Source organism: Salmo salar, chromosome 12 (assembly GCF_965601325.2).
Source record: "Salmo salar chromosome 12, fSalSal1, whole genome shotgun sequence".
Lineage (NCBI taxonomy): Eukaryota > Metazoa > Chordata > Actinopteri > Salmoniformes > Salmonidae > Salmo > Salmo salar.
Window position 1 is genome coordinate 84,741,752 of NC_138302.1, and position 26,597 is coordinate 84,768,348.

At 41.6% G+C, this 26,597-nt stretch overlaps 1 protein-coding gene across 5 annotated transcripts in view; it reads right to left on the reverse strand.

Annotated features, from left to right (window-relative positions):
* LOC106565749 (inositol 1,4,5-trisphosphate-gated calcium channel ITPR1) overlaps positions 1 to 26,597 on the reverse strand; it is a 166,046-nt gene that overhangs the window by 52,195 nt on the left and 87,254 nt on the right. For 3 of the 5 annotated variants that reach the window (XM_082959369.1, XM_082959368.1, XM_082959367.1), the window contains 8 exons: positions 23,567 to 23,756; positions 23,005 to 23,270; positions 13,943 to 14,143; positions 13,455 to 13,565; positions 9,419 to 9,514; positions 9,173 to 9,310; positions 8,534 to 8,632; positions 7,830 to 8,022 (listed from right to left, as the gene is read on the reverse strand). In XM_082959369.1, coding sequence (XP_082815495.1) covers positions 7,830 to 8,022; positions 8,534 to 8,632; positions 9,173 to 9,310; positions 9,419 to 9,514; positions 13,455 to 13,565; positions 13,943 to 14,143; positions 23,005 to 23,270; positions 23,567 to 23,756 — 1,294 coding nt within the window. Of the gene's footprint in view, positions 1 to 7,787; positions 8,023 to 8,533; positions 8,633 to 9,172; positions 9,311 to 9,418; positions 9,515 to 13,454; positions 13,566 to 13,942; positions 14,144 to 23,004; positions 23,271 to 23,566; positions 23,757 to 26,597 lie in introns of all 5 variants that reach the window. The other 2 variants (XM_082959366.1, XM_082959365.1) reach the window with 1 other exon arrangement.

Consider the following 26,597-nt stretch of genomic DNA (forward strand, 5'->3'; position numbering starts at 1 on the left):
ACATGCCATTGGAACAAAGGCATGATGGTTGCTGATAATGTGCCTCTGTATGCCTATGTAGATATTGGGCCTCTGTACGCCTATGTAGATACATCTCCACCCGGCACAGCCAGAAGAGGACTGGCCACCCCTCATAGCCTGGTTTCTTCCTAGCTTCCGGCCTTTCTAGGGAGTTTTTCCTAGCCACCGTGCTTCTACACCTGCATTGCTTGCTGTTTGGGGTTTTAGGCTGGGTTTCTGTACAGCACTTTGTGAAAGCTGATATCAGCTGATCAGCTGGCTTTATAAATACATTTGATTGATTGATTGATATTCCATTAAAAGAAAATCAGCCGTTTCCAGCTACAATAGTCATTTACAACATTAACAATGTCTACAGTGTATTTCTGATCAATTTGATGTTATTTTAATGGACAACAAATGTGCTTTTCTTTCAAAAACAAGGACATTTCTAAGTGACCCCAAACTTTTGAACAGTAGTGTATATTTTATATTTCAGATTCTTCAAAGTAGCCACCCTTTGCTTTGATGACAGCTTTGCACACTCTTGGAATTCTCTCAACCGGCTTCATGAGGAATGCTTTTCCAACAGTCTTGAAGGAGTTGCCACATATGCTGCTTTTCCTTCACTCTGCGGTCCAACTCATCCCAAACCATCTCAATTGGGTTGAGGTCTGGCAATTGTGGAGGCCAGGTCATCTGATGCAGCACTCCATTCTCCTTCTTGGTCAAATAGCCCTTACACTGCCTGGAGGTGTGTTTTGGGTCATTTTCCTGTTGTAAAACAAATGATAGTCCCACTAAGCGCAAACCAGATGGGATGGCGTATCGCTGCAGAATACTGTGGTAGCCATGCTGGTTAAATTTGCCTTGAATTCTAAATAAATCACAGACAGTGTCACCAGCAAAGCACCCCCACACCATCACACCTACTCCTCCATGCTTCATGGTGGGAACCACACATGCGGAGATCATCCGTTCACCTACTCTGCGTCTCACAAAGACACGGCAGTTGGAACCAGAAATCTCAAATTTTGACTCATCAGACCAAAGGACAGATTTCCACGGGTCTAATGTCCATTGCTCATGTTTCTCGGGCCAAACAAGTCTCTTCTTATTATTGGTGTCCTTTAGTAGTGGTTTCTTTGCAGAAAATCGACCATGAAGGCCTGATTCGCGCAGTCTCCTCTAAACAGCTGATGTTAAGATGTGTCTGTTACTTGAACTCTGTGAAGCATTTATTTGGGCTGCAATCTGAGGTGCAGTTAACTCTAATGAACTTATCCTCTGCAGCAGAGGTAACGCTGGGTCTTCCTTTCCTGCGGCGGTCCTCATGAGCGCCTGTTTCATCATTGCGCTTGATGGTTTTTGCGACTGCACTTGAAGAAACTTTCAAAGTTCTTGACGTTTTCCGGAATGACTGACCTTCATGTCTTAAAGTAATGATGGACTGTCATTTCTCTTTGTTTATTTGAGCTGTTCCTGCCATAATATGGACTTGGTCTTTTGCCAAATTGGGCTATCTTCCGTATACCACCCTTACCTTGTCACAACACAACTGATTGACTCAAACGCATTAAGAAGGAAAGACATTCCACAAATTAATTTTTAACAAGACACACCTGTTAATTGAAATCCATTCCAGGTGACTACCTCATGAAGCTGGTTGAGAGAATGCCAAGAGTGTGCAAAGCTGTCATCAAGGCAAAGCGTGGCTACTTTGAACAATATATAAAATATATTTTGATTTGTTTAACACTTTTTTGGTTACTACATGATTCCATATTTGTTATTTCATAGTTTTGAAGTCTTCACTATTATTATCGTCAATGTAGAAAATAGTAGAAATAAAGAAAAACCCTGGAATGAGTAGGTGTGTCCAAACTTTTGACTGGTACTGTATGTCAAGTATGATCATTTTGAAAGGGGGAAGGAGTGACAATGTTGTATCAATTGGTTAGTTGTAGTAAGGTTATTGTTAACTGGTACCCAAACATCATGGGTGATTGGCCGATTCACTTATCAGTTTTTCCTTGCAGCAAATAATACACCCCAGTGGGACGTCTTGTGACTATCCTGCAAATGATGCAGGAAATGACAGAAGTGTTTGCCTTGTTTGTGCCAGCTGAAGCATGATACACAGTAGGGCAGTGTTTCCCAAACTCGGTACTGGGGACCCCAAAGGGTGCACATTTAGCTTTTTGCCCTAGCACTATACAGTTGATTCTAATAATCAAAGCTTGATGATAATAGTACATAGTACTACATAGTTACAATAGATACATAAGTTTATACATTTTCACACCAGAGCACTGTTTTCATTTTAATGTCTTTAGAAATGTATCCAAATTGAGGGTTAATTCTGCATTAAACTTACGTCCAGGTTAGGGTTCACAGTCAGTTTATTAAATAGCGTAAGGGTAGGGTCAGTTGGGTAATTTGCAAGGGTCAAATACACACTAAACAGCAAAGCAAAAACATCACCTAAACATCAAAAGGGTGCAAAGCAGATTAGCATGCTTATTTGGTGTACATTAAACCTATTGGGTGATTTTGGAGTGTTCAGTACTGTCCAACCCTGGGAAATAGAACTTCAACTCGGAATCTCAACAGTCAACCCTTTTTTCATTTGAAAAGAGGAACTAAGGGTGGGGACTTTTATAAACAACAGCCACCGCACTCATGCACCAACGAAACAACATGTTCTCTCAGTCGCTGTGCTGCTGATTCATTCAGATAAGACAAGTGTGCCACGTGTGTCAGAGTACAGTCCCCTCTTGCAGTACAGGGCTCACAGAGGGACAGACAGGCAGAAACACGCTCCCATTGAGGAAACAAAGAGTGCAGTCATACAGCGACCGCAGCCTGAAGGGGGATGAAGGGATCAGGTGCTAGGCGTCAATAAGGAGACGCCCTACTGGATGTGCAACATGGGATACGTTGGGTGGGTAGACTTGGGGATGAGAGCTCCAACAATTGCACCATGAGTTACTATTGTAGGACAATGCTTAATCAGATAATGACTCTATCGTCACAGGCTTAGTGTTTGCAAACAGATTCTGAGAGATATCTAATTTTCAAAGCGCCTCATCCTCTACCTCCTCAGAAACTCCTTTCCTCTCTAGCCCTCTTGAATCACTCTCTCCCCCAGTCACTCTAATGGTGTTTGGATCCCATTCTTCTGTAGTTAGGCCTAATCTGGTCATGTCCTCCACCAGGGAGCAGTCCTATAGATCGCTCATGTCAGCGGACTTCCTACTCTCTCTCAGTCTGTCCTGCCACAACACTTGTGGGCCTGGTGCCAGCAGTTGTGTGTGAAGGGAGTATTGACTGCTCCTCTACTGACTGTCTGACGGATTCTGGACTGACTCTCTCTGGAAGAGACCCACTCAGACTGACCTCCAATCTCATTACACCCTGGGAGAGGATCATCCCCTATTCTCAGAGAAGCTCAGCCTCTTGCCTAGCTATCTATACTCTCCCTCCTTTACCACATGTACTCGGTGAAGTAAACAATCAGAATATATCCCATGTGATTATTTGTGTGTGTGTGTGTTACTGGCGTAGCACATATCCCAACAGCCCCCGCAAGGCGGGGCAGCCCCCATTTTTGGGGGTTGTGGATAGCATATGAACACATCTAAAGCCATGAAAGAAATTGCATAATTTTCTCTCAGCCTTATAGAAAAGTGGAAAATAGCAGGAAATTAGCTCAGAGATTCTTGAAAGTTGGGTCAATCCTTGCTCGGCAGGTAAACTTAATTTTTTTTAGTAAAACAAAACATTTTGTTGCATTATTTGAGCTTAACATGTACATTTAGGGGAATTTTATAGGGGAAAGATTTGTTTTGGGAATTTTCTAAATACTTTCAATATTATTCATTTCCATGTTGGCTCTATGCCTGGAAATCCCCCTGTCATGAGCAAAGGACCCCCCCCCCCCCCCCAAAATAGTGGAAAAAGTGTTTAAATATTATTTTTTTACTGATAATAAATGGATATTAACTGAAAAATGATATTTTATGTATTTTTTATTTAACCTTTATTTAACTAGGCAAGTCAGTTAAGAACCAATTCTTACTTACAAGGACGGGCTACCCCGGCCAAACCCCGACGACGGCGGGCCAATTGTGCGCCGCCCTATGGGACTCCCAATCACGGCCGGTTGTGGTACAGCCTGGAATCGAACCAGGGTCTGTAGTGACGCCTCTATCACTCTTATGCAGTTTCTTACAATAGCCCTCTGTATCTTTAAAGAATATTTCTCTCAAAACTGTGATTCCTAAAAGATGTGTCCGGATATTTGATCAACTCCGTCAGGGTCAGCTATACCATAAGGACCCCTTATTCATGTCCTCATTACATGTAGTGAAACAATACCACTCATACTCTAGAAAGTTCTCTACTTTTGATAGATTTAAACAAACAATATTGGATTTACCATGGTTACAACCATAAACTGTCAACTCTATCTGCCTGATATATTTGAACCAAAATGAATATTCTATTACATTTAATTTGGTTTTAGAGTAATATATCAACTATGGAAACAAAATTGCTACTGTGTATACCACTTGAAAGAAGAATAAAAATGGCATTTTGTCAACTCCGTCAGAGTGCTGAAAGATCTGATAGAATGGTTATGTTTTTATAAGGGGTTTTCAAATTAATAATTGTCCATATTTTACGAATGTTTGTATTAAACAAAAATACAGTGCCTTCAGAAAGTTGTGTTGTGTTACAGCCTGAATTTAAAATGTATTCAATTTAGATTTTCTGTCACTGATTTACACACAATACTCCATAATGTCGAAGTGCAATTATGTTTTGAGAAATGTTTACGAATTAATAAAAATGAAATGCTGAAATGTCTTGAGTCAATAAGTATTCAACCCATTTGTTATGGCAAGCCTAAATCATTTTAGGAGTAAAATAATAAGTAGCAAGGACACAATCTGTTTGCAATAATCGTGTTTAACATAATTTTTAGATGATCTCTGTATCCCACACATACAGATAATTGGAAGGCTCCTCATTTGAGCAGTGAATTTCAAGCACAGATACAACCACAAAGACCAGGGAGTTTTTCCAATGGTTCGCAAAGAAGGGCATCTACTGATAGATTGGTGTAAAAAAATGGACAAAATTAAAAACAGACATTGAATATCTCTTTGAGCATGGTGCAGTTATTAATTACACTTTGGATGGTGTGTCAATACACCCAGTCACTACAAAGATACAAGCGCCATTCCTAACTCAGTTGCCGGAGAGGAAGGAAACTGCTCAGGGATTTCACCATGAGGTCAATGGTGATTTTAAAACAGAGTTTAATGGCTGTGATAGGAGAAAACTGAGGGGATCAACAACATTGTAGTTACTCCACAATACTAACATAAATGACAGAGTGAAAAAAAAGGAAGCCTGTACAGACTACAAATATTCCAAAACATGCATTATGTTTTTAATAAGTCACTAAGGCAGTGGTCACCAACCTTTTCTGAATCAAGATCACTTTGAGTCAAAATGCAAGCCGAGATCTACCGCTCAAAACATGACTTAAAAAAACATATGCCTATGCAACATTAACCAATTAAAAACAGTTATGTTGCAATGAGGTTTGTGTAGTAAGCTATGGGCCCAATACATTATCACAGCATATTGGCTATGCTTGAATTGCCCTGCTAATGTTGTTCTTCTCAGACCATTTAAAAAAATTATATTTCAAGATGTTAGCCACAGTATATGATCACATTGGTAATAGACCATTTTTCCTAGAGGAAAAAAACTGATAATGGATATTAACTGAAAAATGAGCATATTTTTATTTAACCTTCATTTAACCAGGCAAGTCAGTTAATAACAAATTAGTATTTACAATGACGGCCTACCACGGCAAAACCCTATCCCGGTCGACGCTGGGTCAATTGTGTGCCGCCCTATGGGACTCCCAATCACGAGCAGTTGTGATACAGCCTGGAATCAAACCAGGGTCTGTGGTGACGCCTCTAGCACTGAGATGCTCTGCCTTAGACTGCTGCGCCACTCGGGAGCCCATAACTTGGTTCAACCTGCTTCCAACAGACACTGGGAGACAAATGCACCTTTCTGCAAGACAATAACCTAAAACACAAGGCCACTCGGTAGCCCATAACTTGGTTCAATCTGCTTTCCAACAGACACTGGGAGACAAATGCACCTTTCTGCAAGGTAATAACATAAAACACAAGGCCACTTAAGTTGCTTACCAAGACAACATTGAATCTTCCCGAGTGGCTTAGTTACAGTTTGACTTAAAATCAGCTTGAAAATCTATGGCAAGACTTGAAATTGGTTGTCTAGAAATGATCAACAACCAATTTGACAGAGCTTGAATAATTTTTTAAAGAATAATGGGCATATATTGAATAGGTGTGCAAAGCTCTTAGAGAAAGACGGTGATTCTAACATGTGTTAACTCAGGGGGTTGAATACTTATCTAATCAAGATACACTAAGTGTACAAAACATTAAGAACACCTTCCTAATATTGAGTTGCATGCACTGTATGTCTGTTTTGAGTGTCTGTTGTCAACTCTGTCAGTGGTTTGTCAACTCCGTCACTGATGGAGTACAGTTTTTGTTAATATTCTGAACAAATATTTAAAATCACTGTTCTGCAACATACAGTATGCTTAATCAACTTAAGTATTTGCTGTGCTAGACCTAAGGGATAATGTTTGCTTTATAAATGTTGTTTTATGTTCTAAATCTAGAAAAACATGCCAAAACGCTAACAAAATTAGCCCTGGACCGTTTAATAGTACTATAAAACAAAACAAAAATACGTTTGGAGATTTGTATTACATATTTGAATAATCTAATGTTAGAATGAAACAATCAAGGCCATTAGACACTTGTTGGACAATCATATTAAAAATTAAATGCTTTTTATGGTGTCTGACGGAGGAGACATAAATCCAGTTAGTTGCATTTTCTGATATTTTTTTATTTTTATTAAGAGGTTGTTCCTTTACATGCCAAATATGTGTATGTGACCAATAAAATGTAATTTGATTTGTGATAGCTGATACTTTGTTGAATCAAAATATATATTTCAAATGTTGTTAATATTAAGACAAATGTTAGTGGAAAAAAAGTTGTTTGTCCCGTCTTTCAAGAATCCCTGAGCTTTAAAACAGCAACAAAAAAAATCAGCCTCATGGCAAAATGTGTAAAATAGCATGAGATAAGTTATAATACAGCAAATATTTCTCTCCCCATGGAAGAATTATTATACGTTTTTTAAAGTTTTCAAAGGGAGGTTAGATGTAACAATTTATAGATGAAATACCATCTCTGTAATCTATTATAGTTTTTAATAAAGCCTTGTGAATGACTTTATAATGAGATGATATAAGATGATATAAGATACTGTATAAGATTATAATTCAAATGTATTCTATTGTGGGATGCTGCAGAAATGTGTTTTTGGGTGCCACCAAATCATGGGCTAGCGCCACCAATTGAAAAAGTTAGTGGGACCAGTGATACCAGGGGGATGTTAGTCTGGAGCCCTGGAACCTTACATTGTAAATATCTTAACATTTATCCGCCTTATGTTATGTACTTTAACTTAACATATAACCTTTACATGCCCTCTCTCCTCCAGGATTCAGGGTGGGTCTCTGGCCCATACATGGAGGACCTGACCCAGCCTGGGGAGTCTCCTGAGGGGCCCTGAGGGGTCAGGGAGGGGTGAGGGCATGTAAAGCAGGTACCTAGTATAGAGAGGTAGGGAGAGGGACGCACAGGGAACCGTGTTTGCGTTACCAGTGGTTGGCTCTTGAGTACCTCGCAGCTTCTTCTGCCAGTTCATCTCGTTGAAGAGGTCCTCGGAGCGCAGGAAGAAGTCGTTGATCTTGCTGCCCTGCTCATCGCGCTCTGTGGTGTAGTACACCCGCAGCTTGGACTCATTGGTGAGGAACTCACAGATGTTGGGCACGGGGAAGACTATCTGCTCCATGGTGCGATCCAGCCGCACAATCTGGGCACAACCACATGCAGCCAGTGCTGCCCATCACAGACCCTCTCTCTCAGGGGGAGGATGGGCAACTCTAGGCCCTGGACTGGGTAGGCCCCAAACTTTATGGTTTGATAGTGGCATGTTGGTGCCTATTCTTCATCTTGGAAAACTGTCTAAGACATGATCTGGCTATAATAGACTGTTATACAAGTGAAGAGGAGTAAAGAAGGGGATTGTTTGTGTGTATAAAAGCACTGCACAACACCTTGTACACTCATTTGAAAAGCTCTTCCTTGACAGCATTCTTTCCCTTTCCTGAGCTCACAGTAGAACACATGCAAACATGCCAAGGATGCTTGTAATTTTCATACGCTAACAAAATACAAAATACTGACAGCAGGCAAAGAAAGACAATATGACTGTCACATGCCTAGGATAACAAAAAGTCAAAACATTGCCATCCACCAAAGTTAATACAGGGGTAATAAAACAGAAAACTACATGGTGAAATCAGATGGATAAAATGACTGACCTCAATTTGAGCTGTGTGCTTGGCATAGAACTCCAGGGCATCATCCCCCTCCCCATAGGTCTTCAACATGGCCTGCAGCTCCTTGTTGTGGCGGGCCAACTGGATGAACGCACCAATGCATTGCATGAATGCACCAATGCCATCAGGTGATGTATCACATTATACTTATGCATTTTTATTGTACTGTCATTGGTCAAAATTTACAATCAGGGTTTTCTAAGTCACCAACTTCATTTTTTGGGGTCTATTTTTCCTCATTGTATCTGATAGGTGGCATGAAACGTGTTGCAGTAGGTGTGTTCTGGAAGTTCCTCTAGCTGCCTGTGGGGACAGGGAACTGAAACTGACACCAGATCACTGCAACACCAGATGCATCTGAAAGTACATGCCACTGTTCAGTTTTCACGCACTAGCATGCTGGGCATCATGCCTTGGGATCAACATTTTTATTTACATAACTGAAACTGTCTGTGTTGTTCACCCACATAACTACTTGAATAGACACAGTCGTGAATAGAGCTGAATTGTGCCTAAAGGGGGTTAGAGTGGAAGAGCTCTGATGTAATACGTTTATAGGTTGTATAGGAGCTGTTACAGGAGGTGTAAAGTTGCATGCAGTCAGTCAGCGGTCTACAGTACCTGATGAGCAAGGATGTAGATGTTGTGGCCCACGTTTCGTGGAGAGGCAGCATGCTCTTCCTCACCATCTTCATCTTCCTCAGCAGGCTCCTCCGGCTCCACCTCCCCCTGCATGTAGGCCTTCTTTATCACCTCCACCTGCATATGAACGTCACAAACCAGACCGTCAGATAACTTCCCCTTAACAATGTCCTCTGTGCCATGCCGTGCTGCAGGTATATCTGACTACCAATACATGGCACTCACCAGTTCTTTAGGCCTCATGTTGTACAGTATCCTCTCTGCATTCTCACTGTCGTGGCGACTCTCCATGATGGCCAAGAGGAGCTTGGAGGCGTTATTCTGGAACAGAGAGAGGGGCAAGGGATTAGGGTTGCACATTTTGGGGAATATTCAGAGGTGGAAACTTTCCGTGGGAATTACCGGGAATATATGGGAATTAACAGGAATATACGGGAATTAACGGGAATATATGTAAATTAATATTAATACCATTTAAATGTAGATGTTTTTTGCATTGGATATATTTACCATTTCATATGGAGACAGAAACAGAAACATTTTACCTTATCATAAGTAGACATTACTGCAAATGATTAAATCCTTCCAATAGAAAAAAAATGAAATAAATGTAGTTACGAATTTAACATTAGTTGACTCTTCACATGATTTTACTGAACAACAAAAGGGAATATGCACAACTGAGCAAGAAGACAAGTGCAATAGAGTGTCTAGTTTGAGAAACAGATGCCTCACAAGTCCTCAACTGGCAGCTTCATTAAATAGTACCTGCAAAACACCAGTCTCAACGTCAACAGTGAAGAGGCGACACCGGGATGCTGGCCTTCTAGGCAAAGGTCCTCTGTCCAATGTCTGTGTTCTTTTGCCCATCTTAATTTTTTCTTTTTATTGGGCAGTCTGAGATATGGCTTTTTATTTGCAACTCTGCCTAGAAGGCCAGAATCCCGGAGTCGCCTCTTCACTGTTGACATTGAGACTGGTGTTTTGCAGGTACTATTTAATGAAGCTGCCAGTTGAGGACTTGTGAGGCATCTGTTTCTCAAACTAGACACTCTAATGCACTTGTCTTCTGCTCAGTTGTGCACCGGGGCCTCCCACTCCTCTTTCTATTCTGGTTAGAGGCAGTTTGTGCTGTTCTGTGTAGGGAGTAGTACAAAGCATTGTACAAGATCTTCAGTTTCTTGGCAATTTCTCGCATGGAATAGACTTAATTTCTCAAAACAAGAATAGACTGACGAGTTTCTGAAGAAAGTCTTTGTTTCTGGACATTTTGAGCCTGTAATCGAACCCACAAATGCTGATGCCCCAGATACTCAACTAGTCTAAAGAAGGCCAGTTTTATTGCTTCTTTAATCAGTAGAACAGTTTTCAGCTGTGCTAACATAATTGCAAAAGGGTTTTCGAATGATCAATTAGCCTTTTAAAATGATAAACTTTAACAATGTCTACACTGTATTTCTGATCAATTTGATGTTATTTTAAGGAACAAAAAAAGGTGCTTTTCTTTCAAATACAAGGACATTTCTAAGTGACCCCAAACTTTTGAACGGTAGTGTACATCTGTAAAAAGATAGTCTAGAAACTAAAGCTTTGGTTGTCTTCCTCTCAGGCTTCCATGTCTTCTCCCTGGACCTCCTCAATGTCCACCTCTTAAACATCAGACTCTGAGACCTCATCTTCACTGTCACTTTCCAACCTTGTTGAGGATGGCTCGTTTTCAGGCTCAAAAAGCCTCAAATTTGCCCTGATAGCCACCAATTTGTAAACCCTTGTATTGGTCAGTCTGTTGCGTGCTTTGGTGTGTGTGTTCCCAAACAAGGACCAGTTGCGCTCTGAGGCGGCTGATGTTGGTGGAATTTGGAGGATGATGGAGGCAACAGGCGAAAGGCCTCAGATCCACCAAGTCCCTTCCACCAGGTGGCTGATGAGATATGTTGGCACAACTGCCATATTGCATCTCCATCCCACAGCCCTTTCTTGGAAGTGTACATCGCCAGACGGCCAAGAACCTTGCCCTCATCCAGGCAAGGTGGCGAGACATGGTAGTGACGACACCATAGGCATTGAATGATCTCTGCACCAGACAGGATACTCTTGCCAGCATACTTGAGGTCCAACGTACGCTGCGGCATGTATGGGCTTCAGGCAGAAGTCTTCACACTTTTTTTATGTATTTCAGAACTGCAGTTTCCTCTGCTTGGAGCAACGGTGAAGTGGGCAGGGCAGTACGGATTTCTTCTCTTACATCTGCAAGCAGACTCTGAACATCAGACAGGATGGCATTGTCTCCCTCAATCCGTGCAATGGCTACTGCTATAGGTTTCAGGAGTTTCAGGCTGCTTACCACTCTCTCCCAAAATACATAATCCAGGAGGATCCTCTTCATGGGGCTGTCCATATCGGCAGACTGTGATATGGCCATTTCTTGGAGAGACTCTTTCCCTTCCAGCAGACTGTCAAACATGATGACAACACCACCCCAACGGATGTTACTGGGCAACTTCAATGTGGTGCTCTTATTCATCTCACTTTGCTTGGTGAGGTAGATTTCTGCTATAACTTGATGACCCTTCACATACCTAACCATTTCCTTGGCTCTCTTGTAGAGTGTATCCATTGTTTTCAGTGCCATTATGTCCTTGAGAAGCAGATTCAATGCATGAGCAGCACAGCCAATGGGTGTGATGTGAGGGTAGGACTCCTCAACTTTAGACCAAGCAGCCTTCATGTTCGCAGCACTGTCTGTCACCAGCGCAAATACCTTCTGTGGTCCAAGGTCATTGATGACTGCCTTCAGCTCATCTGCAATGTAGAGACCGGTGTGTCTGTTGTCCCTTTTGTCTGTGCTCTTGTAGAATACTGGTTGAGGGGTGGAGATGATGCAGTTAATTAGTCCTTGCCCACAAACATTCGATCACCCATCAGAGATGATTGCAATACAGTCTGCTTTCCCTACGATTTGAACTCTGCATCCAGCAAATGAGTAGATAAAGCATGTCTGGTTGGAGGGGTGTATGCTGGGTGAAGAACATTTAGAAATCTCTTCCAATACACATTGCCTGTGAGCATCACAGGTGAACCATTTGCTTACACAGCTCGAGCAAGACATTCATCAGCATTTCTTTGACTACGTTCCTTCATTGAGTCAAAAAACTTCTGATTCTAGGAGGACCATGAGCTGTTGCTATCGATAAGGTGTCTGATTCATCATTTTCACCTCGAATAGAAGTAGAGGGACTTTTGTCAGAGGTTGCTTGTTGTGAGCACTGAGGGAACTTTATGAACTTGGCCAGATGATTCTGCATCCTTGTTGCATTCTTCGCATATGATTTGGCACAGTATTTGCAAATGTACACAGCTTTTCCTTCTACATTTGCTGCAGTGAAATGTCTCCACACATCAGATAGTGCCCGTGGCATTTTCCTGTAAAGATGATTAAAAAAAATGAGTAAGAAAACAGCAAATATAATTCCATGTACAGATAAATAGTTATGCTGTTAGATTAAACAACTCATTTGTAAGATAAATATTTTATAATTATACATGTATGGAAACAGGTGAATTAACACTCCTCAGTTAGCAGGCTCAAGCAAGCTAAAACCCACATGGTAGCAAAAACTAACTAGCAGAAATTGTTAACAAGTTAGAAATTATTTAAACACACTTTACTGTAGGCTACTATTTACTAGTTAACAAAAAAATTATGTATGTCATATAAAATATATTCACCCCACCCAGTATTGTAATCAAAACTTACCGGAAAGCATGTAGTCCTTGGCTCAGACAGTGTAGTAGTGTGGCCTCAATAGCATCTCATTAGTGTGCAAGATCTTGAGAATCAGCTGTACATGTGATGGAAGAGTGCACTGCACATGTGATGGAAGAAAGCACTGTGCATGCAGAGGGATGCAATTCCATTGAATTGGGGATAGTTTAACCAAAATATGCCACAAGACCTAGAATCGCCTATGTGTATCCAACAAAAAAGGTTCACTGTTATAAGCTAACTTTTTTGATGAATTTATGCAAAATTCCCAAAATTCCCAGGCTTAACTTCCCATGGAAAATTTCCTGAAAACGTTTCAGACCCTTTGCAACCCTACAAGGGATACAGAGCATCAGGAGGATGAATAACATTCAGCTTGTCATGAGTGCTGTTGGTTAAAAAAATGCATTAAACCAAGACAGAACAAAGAAATATGTCAAATGGATAATAAAGGAAAACAAACAGGGTGGAACATCACTACTAAACCAAGACAACCTTGAGCTCCAGCACCAGGTCCATCCTCTTCTTGCCCAGGGGGTTGATGTCATTGAGGATCAAAGCGATGATGATGTCGATACCGTTGCATTCATGAGTGGCGATGCAGTTCTGACAGAGAAACAGACAAACAGGACACTTTTTGATGTTGTATTTATGGTTGAGTCAAAATATCTCCAGATTAACCGGAAAACAATATTACAAAGGCCTTTGTTTAGTCTGACATGATCCTGCAAGAAAAAGCCATGCAAGGAACACATTTTTTTGTATGGAGCTGTGTACTGGGACCTATCTGGGCTTGTAAAGAGAATTTAAAAGCTTAATTAAAGCACTGCCAAATAAGACCAACCCTGCTATTACTGAAATGGAGACAGCAGTTATACGCAAACACTGGGTCATTTGACTACAACGTTTCATGATACTCCATCTGCACATATAAAACAAAGCTTTTGATCTAGGTAGCAGGAGGTATGAGTGTGTGTGCCCACCTGGTTGTCATGGCAGGGTCCCTGGCAGTACTCTGTGAGGCTCTCTACTGTCTGGTTGATGAGGCCTACGTTCTTCTCATTGATGTAGAGTCCCAGCAACCCCAGGCCTCCCGTGGTGCTGCCACAGATACAGTCCAGGAACTGCAGCGTCTCACAAACCAGGTTATAGTTGTTCTTGTTGTTCTGACACCTCAGGAAGTTCTGGAGTGGAAAGAGACACACAACTTATAAATTAGAGACACACTAATTCATACATTCATTCTAAACATTATGAACAATAACCTTAGATCCCTCTATGAACAAATGGGGTTATTCCACTGAAAAACTACAAAAGTACTGGCTTTGAGTATAATATTACCCTGCGTGCACAATTATCACCCCCCTCAGCTCCTCCTTGTACTTTATGCAAATTATCTGATATACTGTCTAATTATGCAAACTCTGAATTACTGATTTTGGGAGATTTTAACCTGGATTGGCTTTCACCAGTATCCGATAAATTAAAAGACATTTGTAATGAGCTAAATCTAACTCAGCTGATAACTAAACCAACCCGTCCCAACTTTAAGAACCCAGTAAAATCTACTCTACTAGACATTATTCTAACAAACACCCCCCATAAATACACAGCCAGTGGGGTTTTTGCAAATGATATCAGTGACCACTGCCCTATTGCTTGTATTAGAGATACCAGGCTGAAACACTCTGATGCCTGTATAATCTCTAAGATAAATTATAAACATTTCTCACAGCAAGCTTTTACCCTTGACTTATATCACTCTGAGTTTTTATCCACTTGCTGCTTTCTGGACCCGGTTTTAGCCCTTGCTTTTTTCTCTTCTATTGTTACCTCTATGTCTGATAAACATGCCCCGCTTAAGAATCACAGAGTAAGAAACCGAACCAGTTCTTGGTTCTCTCCTGAATTGTCAGGTCTTTTCCTGCAAAAGAATCGGGCCTGGGCCTTGGCGAGGAAAACAGGTACTCCAGCTGATTGGTTGTTTTTTAGGCAATTGAGAAATAAATGTACTGCAGCAAATTACTTCCTTAATGCTATGACAGATTCTGCAGGAGATCCTGCAAAATTCTGGAAAACCGTTAATTCACTGAAACGGGGGAATTCTGCTGTTTCTCTTCCTAAGCAAATTACCTCAGATTCCTGTATCCTAAGTGAAAAAAATGATATTTGTGATGCTTTTAATAAGCATTTCATCTCTGCTGGTTTTTTATTTGAAAGGAAAAGTGGCCATTGTGGCACTGGCCAGTTAGTTGATTTTTCGTCTTGCTTTTCAACCGTTACTCTGAAAAATGGTAACCCTGTTTTTAGTTTCCAGAAAATAACCGAAGCAGAGGTTCTAGCTGCCCTGTGTGCCATTGATACTAAGAAATACTTAGGCGCTGACAATTTAGACCCGTTCTTACTTAAGTGTGCTGCACCTATCATTGCTGGTTCAGTGACACACATTTTTAATCTAACATTAAGCACAGGAATTATCCCTAAGGTGTGGAAAGCAGCTTTTGTTCTGCCATTACATAAGGGAGGTGACGGTAGTGATTTGGATAACTATCGACCCATCTCTAGGCTCCCTTGTCTGGCAAAGATCCTAGAATCTATAGTCAACAAACAGTTACAGTCTTTTCTTTCTGCTAACAGTATTCTTAGCACCAATCAATCTGGTTTTAGATCTAAACACAGTACCACATCGGCCACTATGCTTGTTGTAAATGATATTGCAAATGCCTTAGATGATAGAAAGCACTGTGCTGCGTTGTTTGTAGATTTGTCAATAGCTTTTGACACTGTAGACCATGCTATCCTTTTGAGTAAGCTGTCATCTATAGGAGTGGGCACTGATGCCTGCCGATGGTTTTATGACTATCTTAAAGATAGAACTCAGGCCGTCATGGTCGATGGGGTCAAGTCTGACTCCTTACAGTTACTTAAAGGGGTGCCTCAGGGTTCAATAATTGGCCCACTATTGTTCTCACTTTATATAAACAACATTGGTGATGATGTCAAATATTGTAAATTCCATTTATATGCAGATGACACAGTGATGTACTCTATTGCTCCAACAGCGGACCAAGCTTTAATGCAGTTGGAGTCTGATTTTAGGATACTACAGGGGTCTCTTTTACAGCTTAAACTTGTTTTAAACGCTAAGAAAACAAATGTCATGTTTTTTTCTAGGTCTAAACTCTCAGTTAGAAACACTTTTGTAATCACTAGCTTGGATGGTACTCAAATCAAACAGGTCTCTGCATATAAATATTTAGGGGTATGGTTAGATGATAAGCTTTCTTTTAAAAAACATGTTACTGAATTGGGAAAAAAGCTCAAATTCAAGATAGGGTCCCTTTACAGAAACAGGGCTTGTCTGTCCTTTGTAAATAGAAAACAAATTGTGCAGGCTACTTTTATGTCCGTTTTAGATTATGGTGATATTATCTATATGCATGCATCGGCAAACACATTAAAACCACTGGATGCTATTTACCATTGTGCACTCAGGTTTATCACGGGTGATAGTTACAAAACTCATCACTGTATCCTATATCAACATGTGGGTTGGGCCTCTCTATCTGTGAGGCGAGAGCAACATGCTCTCTTGTTTATTTATAAAGCGCTTCTTTTAAAACTACCTCCATATATATCATCATTAATTTCCACTAGATATACAAATTTTAAAACCAGATCACAGATGTGGATTACATTAGAGACTCCTGCGGTCTCCACAGAGTTGGGTAGGACTGCCTTTAGTTCCTTTGCACCTTATTTATGGAACAAACTGCAGATCCAACTTAAGTTAGACACTCTGGTGTCCCTTGCCCATTTACATTTTTTTATGGAGGATCAATATGATGTTGTCTGTGATTGTTTCTGTTGAATTGTGTCTTTGTTTTGTATGTTTGAAATGTTCTTGTGTGTATGCCTAAAACTGTACATGTCAACATGTTTACACAGGGCACAGCCGTAAAAGAGATCCAGGTCTCAGTCTGTTTTCCCTGTTAAAATAAAGATAAAAAAAAAAATAAAAAAAATTAGGCAAGTGATTATTCTGATCTTATCATTGTTTCTATTCACATTTTCGAACTCCAAACCATATAAACTTGAATGCTTATTGGATTTAATCATTTTCAGGTGATATGTATTTGTGTAATGAGGGAGGGTGTGGCGAAAGTGAATAACACCTTATATCAAGGTGTGCATAATTATTAGGCAGCCTCATTACCTCAGGTAAAATGGGCCAAAAAACTAATTCAACTGACACTGAAAAGCCAAAAATGTAAAATGCCTTTCAGACGGATGCGACACTCTTTAAATAGCTAAACTATTGAGGTGTGACCACCGGACATTCAAACATTTTGTTGCAAATAGTCAACTGGGGCGCAAAAAACGCATGGGGAAGAAAAGGCGCAAATTAACTGCAAAAGACTTGAGAAGAATTAAACGTCAAACTACCAGGAACCCATTATCTTCCAGTGCCACCGTATTCCAGAACTGCAACCTACCTGGAGTGTTCAGAAGTACAAGGTGTCAAGTGCTCAGAGACATGGCCAAGGTCAAGAAGACTGAAACAAGACCACCACTGAATAAGATTCACAAGTTGAAGCGTCAAGATGAAGACAGATTTTTCAAAGGATTTATGGACAGATGAAATGAAAGTGAATCTTGATGGACCAAATGGATGGGCCCGTGGCTGGATCAGTAATGGACACAGGGAACCACTTTGAGTCAGGTGCCAGCAAGGTGAAGGAGGGGTACTGGTATGGGCTGCTATCATTGAGGATGAGGTAGTTGGACCTTTTCGGGTTGAAGATGGACTGAAACTCAACTCCCAAACCTACTGCCAGTTTCTGGAAGATTCTTTCGTCAAACAGTGGTACAGGAAGAAGTCCTCAGCATTCTAGAAGGCCATGATCTTGATGCAGGACAATGTTCCATCACATGCATCCAAGTACTCCACTGCTTGGCTAGCCAGCAAGGGCCTCAAAGATGCCTGAATAATGACCTGGCCCCCTTCCTCACCTGACTTAAATCCTATTGAGAACTTGTGGGCCCTTCTCAAACGTGAGATTTACAGTGATGGAAGACAATACACCTTTTTGAACAGTATTTGGGAGGCTGTGGTTGCTGCTTCAGCGAAAATTGATTGTGAACAGATCAAGAAAATGATAGACTCCATGAATGGAAGGCTCATGGCAGTTATTGAAAATAAGGGTGGCTATATTGGTCACTGAATATTTTTGAAAGGGCAAAAATGTTATATAATTGTCATTTTGTGTTACTTATCTGTTACACTTACTCTAAAAATTGAGAATAAACAAGTGAGTTGAGAGAAATTATTTTTGTAATTTAGTTGCCTAATAATTCTGCACACTAATAGTTGCCTAATAATTGTGCACACTTATATATTTCCCTGAGAAAGAAAAAACTCACTTTGCCTTTGTTAAACATTCAGGTTTGAGGTTCAATAACATTTTGGATTGACTGAGAGCATTGTGTTTGTTCAACAATAAAAGTAATCCCGAGGAATACAATTTGCCTAATAATTGTGAACGCAGTGTATTAGAAAATATAAATGATTAATGTGCTATGTTAAAAAGGCTGCCTGTTATAGTTGCCCTCTGCCTAAGAGGCGGTGCATTTGCGTACAGCCCAGTACATCAGTAGAGCCGAGCTCCCTGCCATCCAGGACCAATGCAACAAGTCTGGAACCAACAGGATCCTGAACAGCTTCTACCCCCAAGCCATAAGATTGATAAATAGTTAGTTAAATAGTTAACAAAATACAGTTGAAGTCGGAAGTTTACATACACATAGGTTGGAGTCATTAAATCTCGTTTTTCAACCACTCAACACATTTCTTGTTAACAAACTATAGTTTTGGCAAGTCGGTTAGGACATCTACTATGTGCATGACACAAGTAATTGTTCCAACAATTGTTTACAGACAGATTATTTCACTTATAATTCACTGGATCACAATTTCAGTGGGTGAGAAATGTACATACACTAAGTTGACTGTGGCTTTAAACAGCTTGGAAAATTCCAGAAAATGATGTTGTGGCTTTAGAAGCTTCTGATAGGCTGAATGACATCATTTGAGTCAATTGGAGGTGTACCTGTGGATGTATATCAAGGCCTACCTTCAAACTCAGTGCCTCTTTGCTTGACATCATGGGAAAATAAAAATAAATCAGCCAAGACCTCAGAAAAACAATTGTAGACCTCCACAAGTCTGGTTCATCCTTGGGAGCAATTTCCAAACGCCTGTAGGTACCACGTTCATCTGTACAAACAATAGTATGCAAGTATAAACACCATGGGACCACGCAGCAGTCATAACGCACAGGAAGGACGCGTTCTGTCTTCTAGAGATGAAAGTACTTTGGTGAGAAAATTGCAAATCAATCCCAGAATAATTGCAAAGGAACATGTGAAGATGCTGGAGGAAACAGGTACAAAAGTATCTATATCTGTCACGTCCTGACCAGTAATAGGGGTTATTTGTTATTGTAGCTTGGTCAGGACGTGGCAGAGGGTATTTGTTTTATGTGGTTCGGGGTGGTGGTTTGTTTAGAAGGGTGTTTGATTTATTATTTCCGGGTTTTGGGTTATGTTCTATGTTTTTGTATTTCTATGTTCTTTCTAGTTTAGTATTTCTATGTTTAGGTATTGGGTGTTGGACTCTCAATTGGATGCAGGTGTTTTCTAGTTGCCTCTGATTGAGAGTCCTATAATTACGTATGTGTTTGTGTTTGGAGTTTGTGGGAGATTGTGCTAGGTATAGCTTAGTTGCCTTACCAGCCTGTTATGCGTCATTGTGTTTTGTGTACGTGTTTATTTTGGTTTCCCTTCTTTTCCTAAATGAAGAAGATGAATACACATGATCCCGGTGTGTTTTGGTCCGACAATGATTTTTCTTTATCGTCTGACGAAGGAGATTGTGACAATATCCACAGTAAAATGAGTACTATATCGACATAACCTGAAAGGCCACTCAGCAAGGGAGAAGCCACTGCTCCAAAAACCCCATAAAAAAGTCAGACTACGGTTTGCAACTGCACATGGGGACAAAGATCGTACTTTTTGGAGAAATGTCCTCTGTTCTGATGAAACAAAAATATAACTATTTGGCTATAATGACCATCATTATGTTTGGAGGAAAAAGGGGGAGGCTTGCAAGCCGAAGAACACCATCCCAACCGTGAAGCACGGGGGTGGCAGTATCATGTTGTGGGGGTGCATTGCTGCAGGTGGGACTGGTGCACTTCACAAAATAGATGGCATCATAAGGATGGAAAATTATGTGGATATATTGATGCAACATCTCAAGACATCAGTCAGAAAGTTAAAGCTTGGTCGCAAATGGGTCTTCCAAATGGACAATGACCCCAAGCATACTTCCAAAGTTGTGGCAAAATCGCTTAAGGACAACAAAGTCAAGGTATTGGAGTGGCCATCACAAAGCCCTGACTTCAATTCCATAGAAGATTTGTGGGCAGAACTGAAAAAGTGTGTGCGAGCAAGGAGGCCTACCAACTTGACTCAGTTACACCAGCTCTGTCAGGAAGAATGAGCCAAAATTCACCCAATTTATTGTGGGAAGCTTGTGGAAGGCTACCCGAAACGTTTGACCCAAGTTAAACAATTTAAAGGCAATGCTACCAAATAGTAATTGAGTGTGTGTACACTTCTGACCCACAGGGAATGTGATAAAATAAATAAAAGCTGAAATACATAATTCTCTCTACTATTATTCTGATATTTCACTTTCGTAAAATAAAGTGGTGATCCTAACTGACATAAGACAGGAATTATGTAAACTTCCGTCTTCAACTGTAGCTACCCGGACTATCTGCATTGAGCCTTTTAGCACTAGCTTTGACTCATCACATGCTGCTGCTACTGTGTATTATCATATCCACCTCAATTACCTCGTACACCTGCACATCGATTCGGTACTGGTAGCCTGTGTATATAGCCAAGTTATCGTTACTCAATGTGTATTTATTATTACTTTTATTATTATGCGTTTTAGTTTTTTTTTCACTCTTCACGGTTGGGAAGGGCCCGTAAGTAAGCATTTCACTGTTAGTCGACACCTGTTAGCAGTGCATGGGTAAAATCACTGGGGAAGCCCCCCCGTTGTTTGCTCTATAACCTGTTCATTAATATGCCTTGCGACCGTGATATATACAGTAGGCCTAAAGGCTGAGACAATAAGAAGACACAGTGGCAGAATAAATTCAACCACACCTTTGTTTTTATCACAAAACCGGATAGCAATCTTTGTCCAGTGAAGTCCACAGCGCATATTGCATGTACAGTAACAACCAGTTACATGACCTATAGCATGGTCAAGCAAGTTAATGTTTCCAACATTTTCGGACCAATAGACAACTATTGATTTTTAACCACAAAGAGTTACTGCAAGTCTTAAAGAAAACAGGTGCTCCAGCACCATTTCATCTTCAACATCATCAAATCACCTCTGCTTAGTCTAATACAGTAATTTTTTTTTAAATGATTTAGTCCAATCAACATAAGCTAAATATGACGTGGCTGTCCATGGTTCCGATTTCTGTGTGTGTGCATGCTCGTTCGTGCAAGTAGAAAAACATGTTGACTCACCCTACTTGTAGAGAAATGCCAATGCCATCTCTTTCATGTTGACAAAACAGTCTATCACTCTGTCATACAGTACACGCTTTTATTTTTTGTTGTACCTGGCTAAAATGCTTGCTCAAAAGCCTAACTTCCATTCATGGTCAACGTTAGCTAGTTAACATTAGCTTTCTACATTTAGCTCCAAATTGAACTTTCATCCTCTCAGGCCAGGGCACAACAATATATGAATTAATCGTTGGATCAGAATCCCCGTTATAATCATTGGCCCGTGAGTAGAATTAAGTAAAACCACAAGTCCAAATCCCTATTTCCATCGATGGCTAATTTAGGAACGGGACAGTTTTAGCTAGCTAGCTAGCCACCGGAGGACAACACAACTAGATGCAACAATTCACATTTTTCTGTCAATTAAGTATGGGATTTGATAGGAGTGACGCCAAATTCAAAGCTGGCTTCCCTTGACACTTATTTTTGGTGTGCCAGGACCATTCACAGTTGAGCTTGCTCAATTTAGGTCAACATTGATTGGCACATTTTTTATGCTTTTTTTTTTTATTAAGGGAGGACAAATGCTCGCTGGCTTCCCTTGCCTTCAATACTACATGCAGGAACAATATCATACTCATCTGGACCAGACAGCATCATATAGATAGTCTACACCTAGAGACAGAGGGGCGCTGTTTCGCTCGCTCAGATGCTTTCTCCTGTGAGATACATTCAGCCTCTTGCGAATTAAAGAAAAATTGTGAAAAAAAGAGAGACTAAATATTTATTTTTAATTTTATTTTTGTACATTTTTTGGGGAAGCCTGGCTTCCCTTGGCATCCATGAATACACGCCACTGGTTGTTTACGAAGCATGTGACGAATCAAATAGAATTTTATTCAAGTTTAAATCAATGGCTGGATTATTTACAGATGAGATGCATCTTTAACTCATGTGTCTAAACATGTCAATGAGATTAAACCATGATTAGCTTAGCCTGCTGTGTTTGCCTCAGGATCAATCCAAACAGGCCAAATGCAGTGCACAAAACTGATGATGAGCCATGGTGATTCAGCATCCAGCTATCTGTCAATGATGTGGAGTCTTGACCTTAGTCCACAGAGTATGTTAGTGGGGGAAGTTCAATGTCTGTCTGAGATATTGAACCTCCCCATTTAAAAACACAAACACACTTGTCCTTGTAGTGAAACCAGACCAAGCACTATCAGATACGGAAACAGTTGCATCACGTTGTTCCAACAAATAATGTCTATTTTCACCATCTGGTTTCATTTCTGTATAACGATCTGGTGATGGAAATGTACCAATACTGAAACTGTAAGTGTGCCATAGGGCCTGAGCAACCACTGCAGCCCCCCTTCATAACTAACTGGTGTATCGTAAACCACAAGTAGTGCCCCTGGTGGTGTGGCTGACCAACCTGCAACTCCCTGTTGTGGTTCTCACACAGCAGCTGCATGAGGCGCAGGATGGGCTGCATGATGGTAATGATGACACTCATCTCCCCCTCTTGGTCATCAGGCGTGCTGGCGGGGCCCTGACACTCGGCGGCGGCCAGGTGCTCCTCGGCCTCGGCCTCACGGCGGTACGTGGTGAACGCCTTCTTAGTGACCGTGGACGCTTCCACCAGCTGCTCCTTGACCTCCTCCGTCACCGCAGCAACCGCAACCATAGCCACCACCTTCCCTGGTAAAAGAAGAACGTGAGGAATAAGAGACACTCACAACGAAGGGGACACCAGAGTAACATAGAGGAGAGTCTCACTATACAGTGTACACAGGAGCAGAGCTGGAGCTGTCACAGACCTTGAACTTCATCATCAGGCCCCAGCTTGCACTGCAGTGTCAAACAACTAAGTATTTGTGAATGACTGATTTATGATTTCTGCCATCTTCCGAGTGTAGTAAATTCACTATATTGACTGTCCCACTTGACAGGACCAGGATGCTGTTCACACCAGCCCTGATACCTTGACCCCTGACCTTTCTTTCCTTTAGCGGTGGGCGTGTCCTTGTCTGGGGGCTCCTCGTCCTTCTTCTTGCTACCCAGGTCGCTGGTGTTGACAGTCACAGTGGCCTTGATCTCCTGCTGGGCCAGCTTCATCCTCTCATAGAACACCTTGAAGAACATCTCTGACTTGTTTTCCCCTGTCAGACGCATGAAGAAGGATTTCTGGAATTGGACAAGAAGAACTAGTCAATGTTGCAGATTTAAGAGGTTTTGTTTCAGTTAATTCTGTGTTAATAAGGGAATTGGTAGCTAGAGGTTTTCATAGTGACGTATTATGATTATGTTGTCAGATTATCTACATATGCACATTTCCCATTTAACAAATACAAGGTAAACAGCTTAAAGGTCTAGCATGTTTGTTGTTCCGTTTGACCACATCTCCCCTGTCTTATTTATCTGTCTGTCTGCCTGCCTGCCTGCCTGTTATGCAGCCAGAGGCTCTCTCTCTGCAGCTCTGTTACATAACCCTCCCTGTGCTCACCTGAAATCATGCCATCTGTTCTCTGCCCCAGGGACACAACTCTACTGGTACCGTGCAGGGCAGGCTGCACTGTACACACATTCACACAGAGAACATAGCCAGGTAGACAGCAATCACAGCCAGGTACACAGCAATCACAGCCAGGTACACAGTCAGGTTCACAGCCAGGTTCACAGCCAGGTACACAGCAATCACAGCCAGGTACACAGCAACCCCTGCCAGGTACACAGCAACCCCTGCCAGGTACACAGCCATCCCAGCCAGGTACACAGCAATCCCAGCCAGGTACACAGCAATCCCAGCCAGGTACACAGCAATCCCAGCCAGGTACACAGCAATCCCAGCCAGGTACACAGCAATCCCAGCCAGGTACACAGAAATCCCAGCCAGGTACACAGAAATCCCAGCCAGGCAATCCCAGCCAGGTACACAGAAATCCCAGCCGGGTACACAGCAATCCCAGCTGGGTACACAGCAATCCCAGCCGGGTACACAACATTTACAGGAAGTATGTCAACAGCACATTCAGCATCAAGTACTTTAGCAATAATATAACCAAAACAAAACATCAAGTGAAAGTATGCAAACTAATTTACAACTTTGTATTCCATGTGCTACAGGCTGGTATATCCTGTCCCATTTTCCCTTTATTATCCCTCCTTACATAAGGCCTGTAATCAGCTGAGTTGTTGAAGGGAGGGAGCCACCAGCACTGAGCCTGTTACATCAGATAACAGGGGAGGAAAGGAGGGAAAGAAGTGGAGGAAAATCCTGCCCTACTTTTTAAGCACCAGAGTTGCTCGAAGTGTGTATGTGGTGTGTACGTGGTTAAGGTTAAGTCAACCTTGTTGACAACACCAGGCTCATTCATTGATAGTGATTAGGATCAGAAATCAACAGTGGCTATGTAACCAGGCAAACCTCCACCCACATTGCCACACAGAGGGGAAAACTGCCAGAAAGCAACTTTTTAAAAAACAGTTCCTAGTTTGAATGGGAAGCCTTCATGACTGTGACCATAAACAAGTACTTCCATCTCGGATCACTTGGATGACCATCATTATGCCAACACCTGCCTTATGTTCAAGGCAACTACAACAGCGGCAGTAGCAGCAGCAACAGTAGCAGCAGCAGCAGCACAAGCAGGAACAGAGCCTGCTAAGGAAAAACCCTGTCAGGGCAATTTGCCTGTTGTTCCATCTACACATATCAAGGAACTTGTCAGTTTGCTGACTTAATGGCTATCAGTTTCCAATTATCTGGAACAGGTTTCTAATCTATATCTTGGGTACATAACAACATGTCATAGTCTGCAACAATAACACAACACGGAAGGAAGATTGACATTGTTCTCTATGGGAAAATTGAGGGGTTTTATTATACACAAAAAAGGTACCATCTAGAACCTTAAAGGGCTCTTCAGCTGTCCGCATAGCATAACCCTTTGAAGAGCCCATTTTGGTTGCAGGCTGAACACTTTTGGTTCCAGGTAGAACCCTTTCTACAGAGGGTTCTACATGGAACCAAAAAGGGTTCTACCTGGAACCAAAACGGTTCCCCTATGGGGACAGCCGAAAAACCCTTTTGGAACCCTTTTTTCTAAGAGTGTAGACTAGGCATTAAGGTGTAATTACTACATGATACTCAATAGTACTTGGGCATTGCTAAGTGTAATTTACACCAGCATGGCTGTGATGGTGAGCTTATTTATCCCTGGGCCCTTGAAATGCACTATCAACCTGCTGATTCCTTCTTCCAGGAAACCACCAGCTTATCCTGTTCTCTGCAGCAGACTAGACCCTACCTGCAGGACCCACTGAGTGCACTATGGTCTCTGTCTCTCCCCAATGTTGGGCAAAGGGGCCTCCTCCATAAAAAAAAACAAGGTCATTCTGCATTCCTCTCTTTCTCTTTTTTATTGTTCTCCCTTCACTGCTATGCTGGCTCTTGGCATCAACAAGGGGCAGTTATGTAAGCTCTATTTATATCGCAGGCTCCCGCACTCCCTCCCTCCCTTCCTCAGTGAGCGACACAGCTGTGGCTGTAATCATTGGAGGGCTCCTGCACCGTACCGTGCCCACCAGTCAGTAACCACGGAGACCCGCTCTCACACAAGGCCCGGGCACATACAGTATAAGAGGATAGAAAAACAAACAAATAAACCACCCAGTATCCAATCACAACCCCTGCCAGCCACTTCCATCAGCATGGTGGAATTGTAGGGGGGTTTGGAACAGTGAGTGCGTTTACATGCACACTAAAAACACAATATTAAACTGATTATGGCAGTAGGCCGAGTATGGCATTAGTCATGTAAACACCTTACTCTTCTCTTAATTGCCACAAGGTCTTAATCAGCATACGCCGATTAAAACACCTGGATTTAGGAACACCTTAATCGGAGTTCCAGCGGTGTATTTGATCTGCGCATGTGTCAAAACACCAGCAGTGTGAGCTTCCCCTTTTTTTTGCAGAGAGTGACCTGCTAGCTCTGTGAAATGACAGGTCAGTTTCCAGCCTCC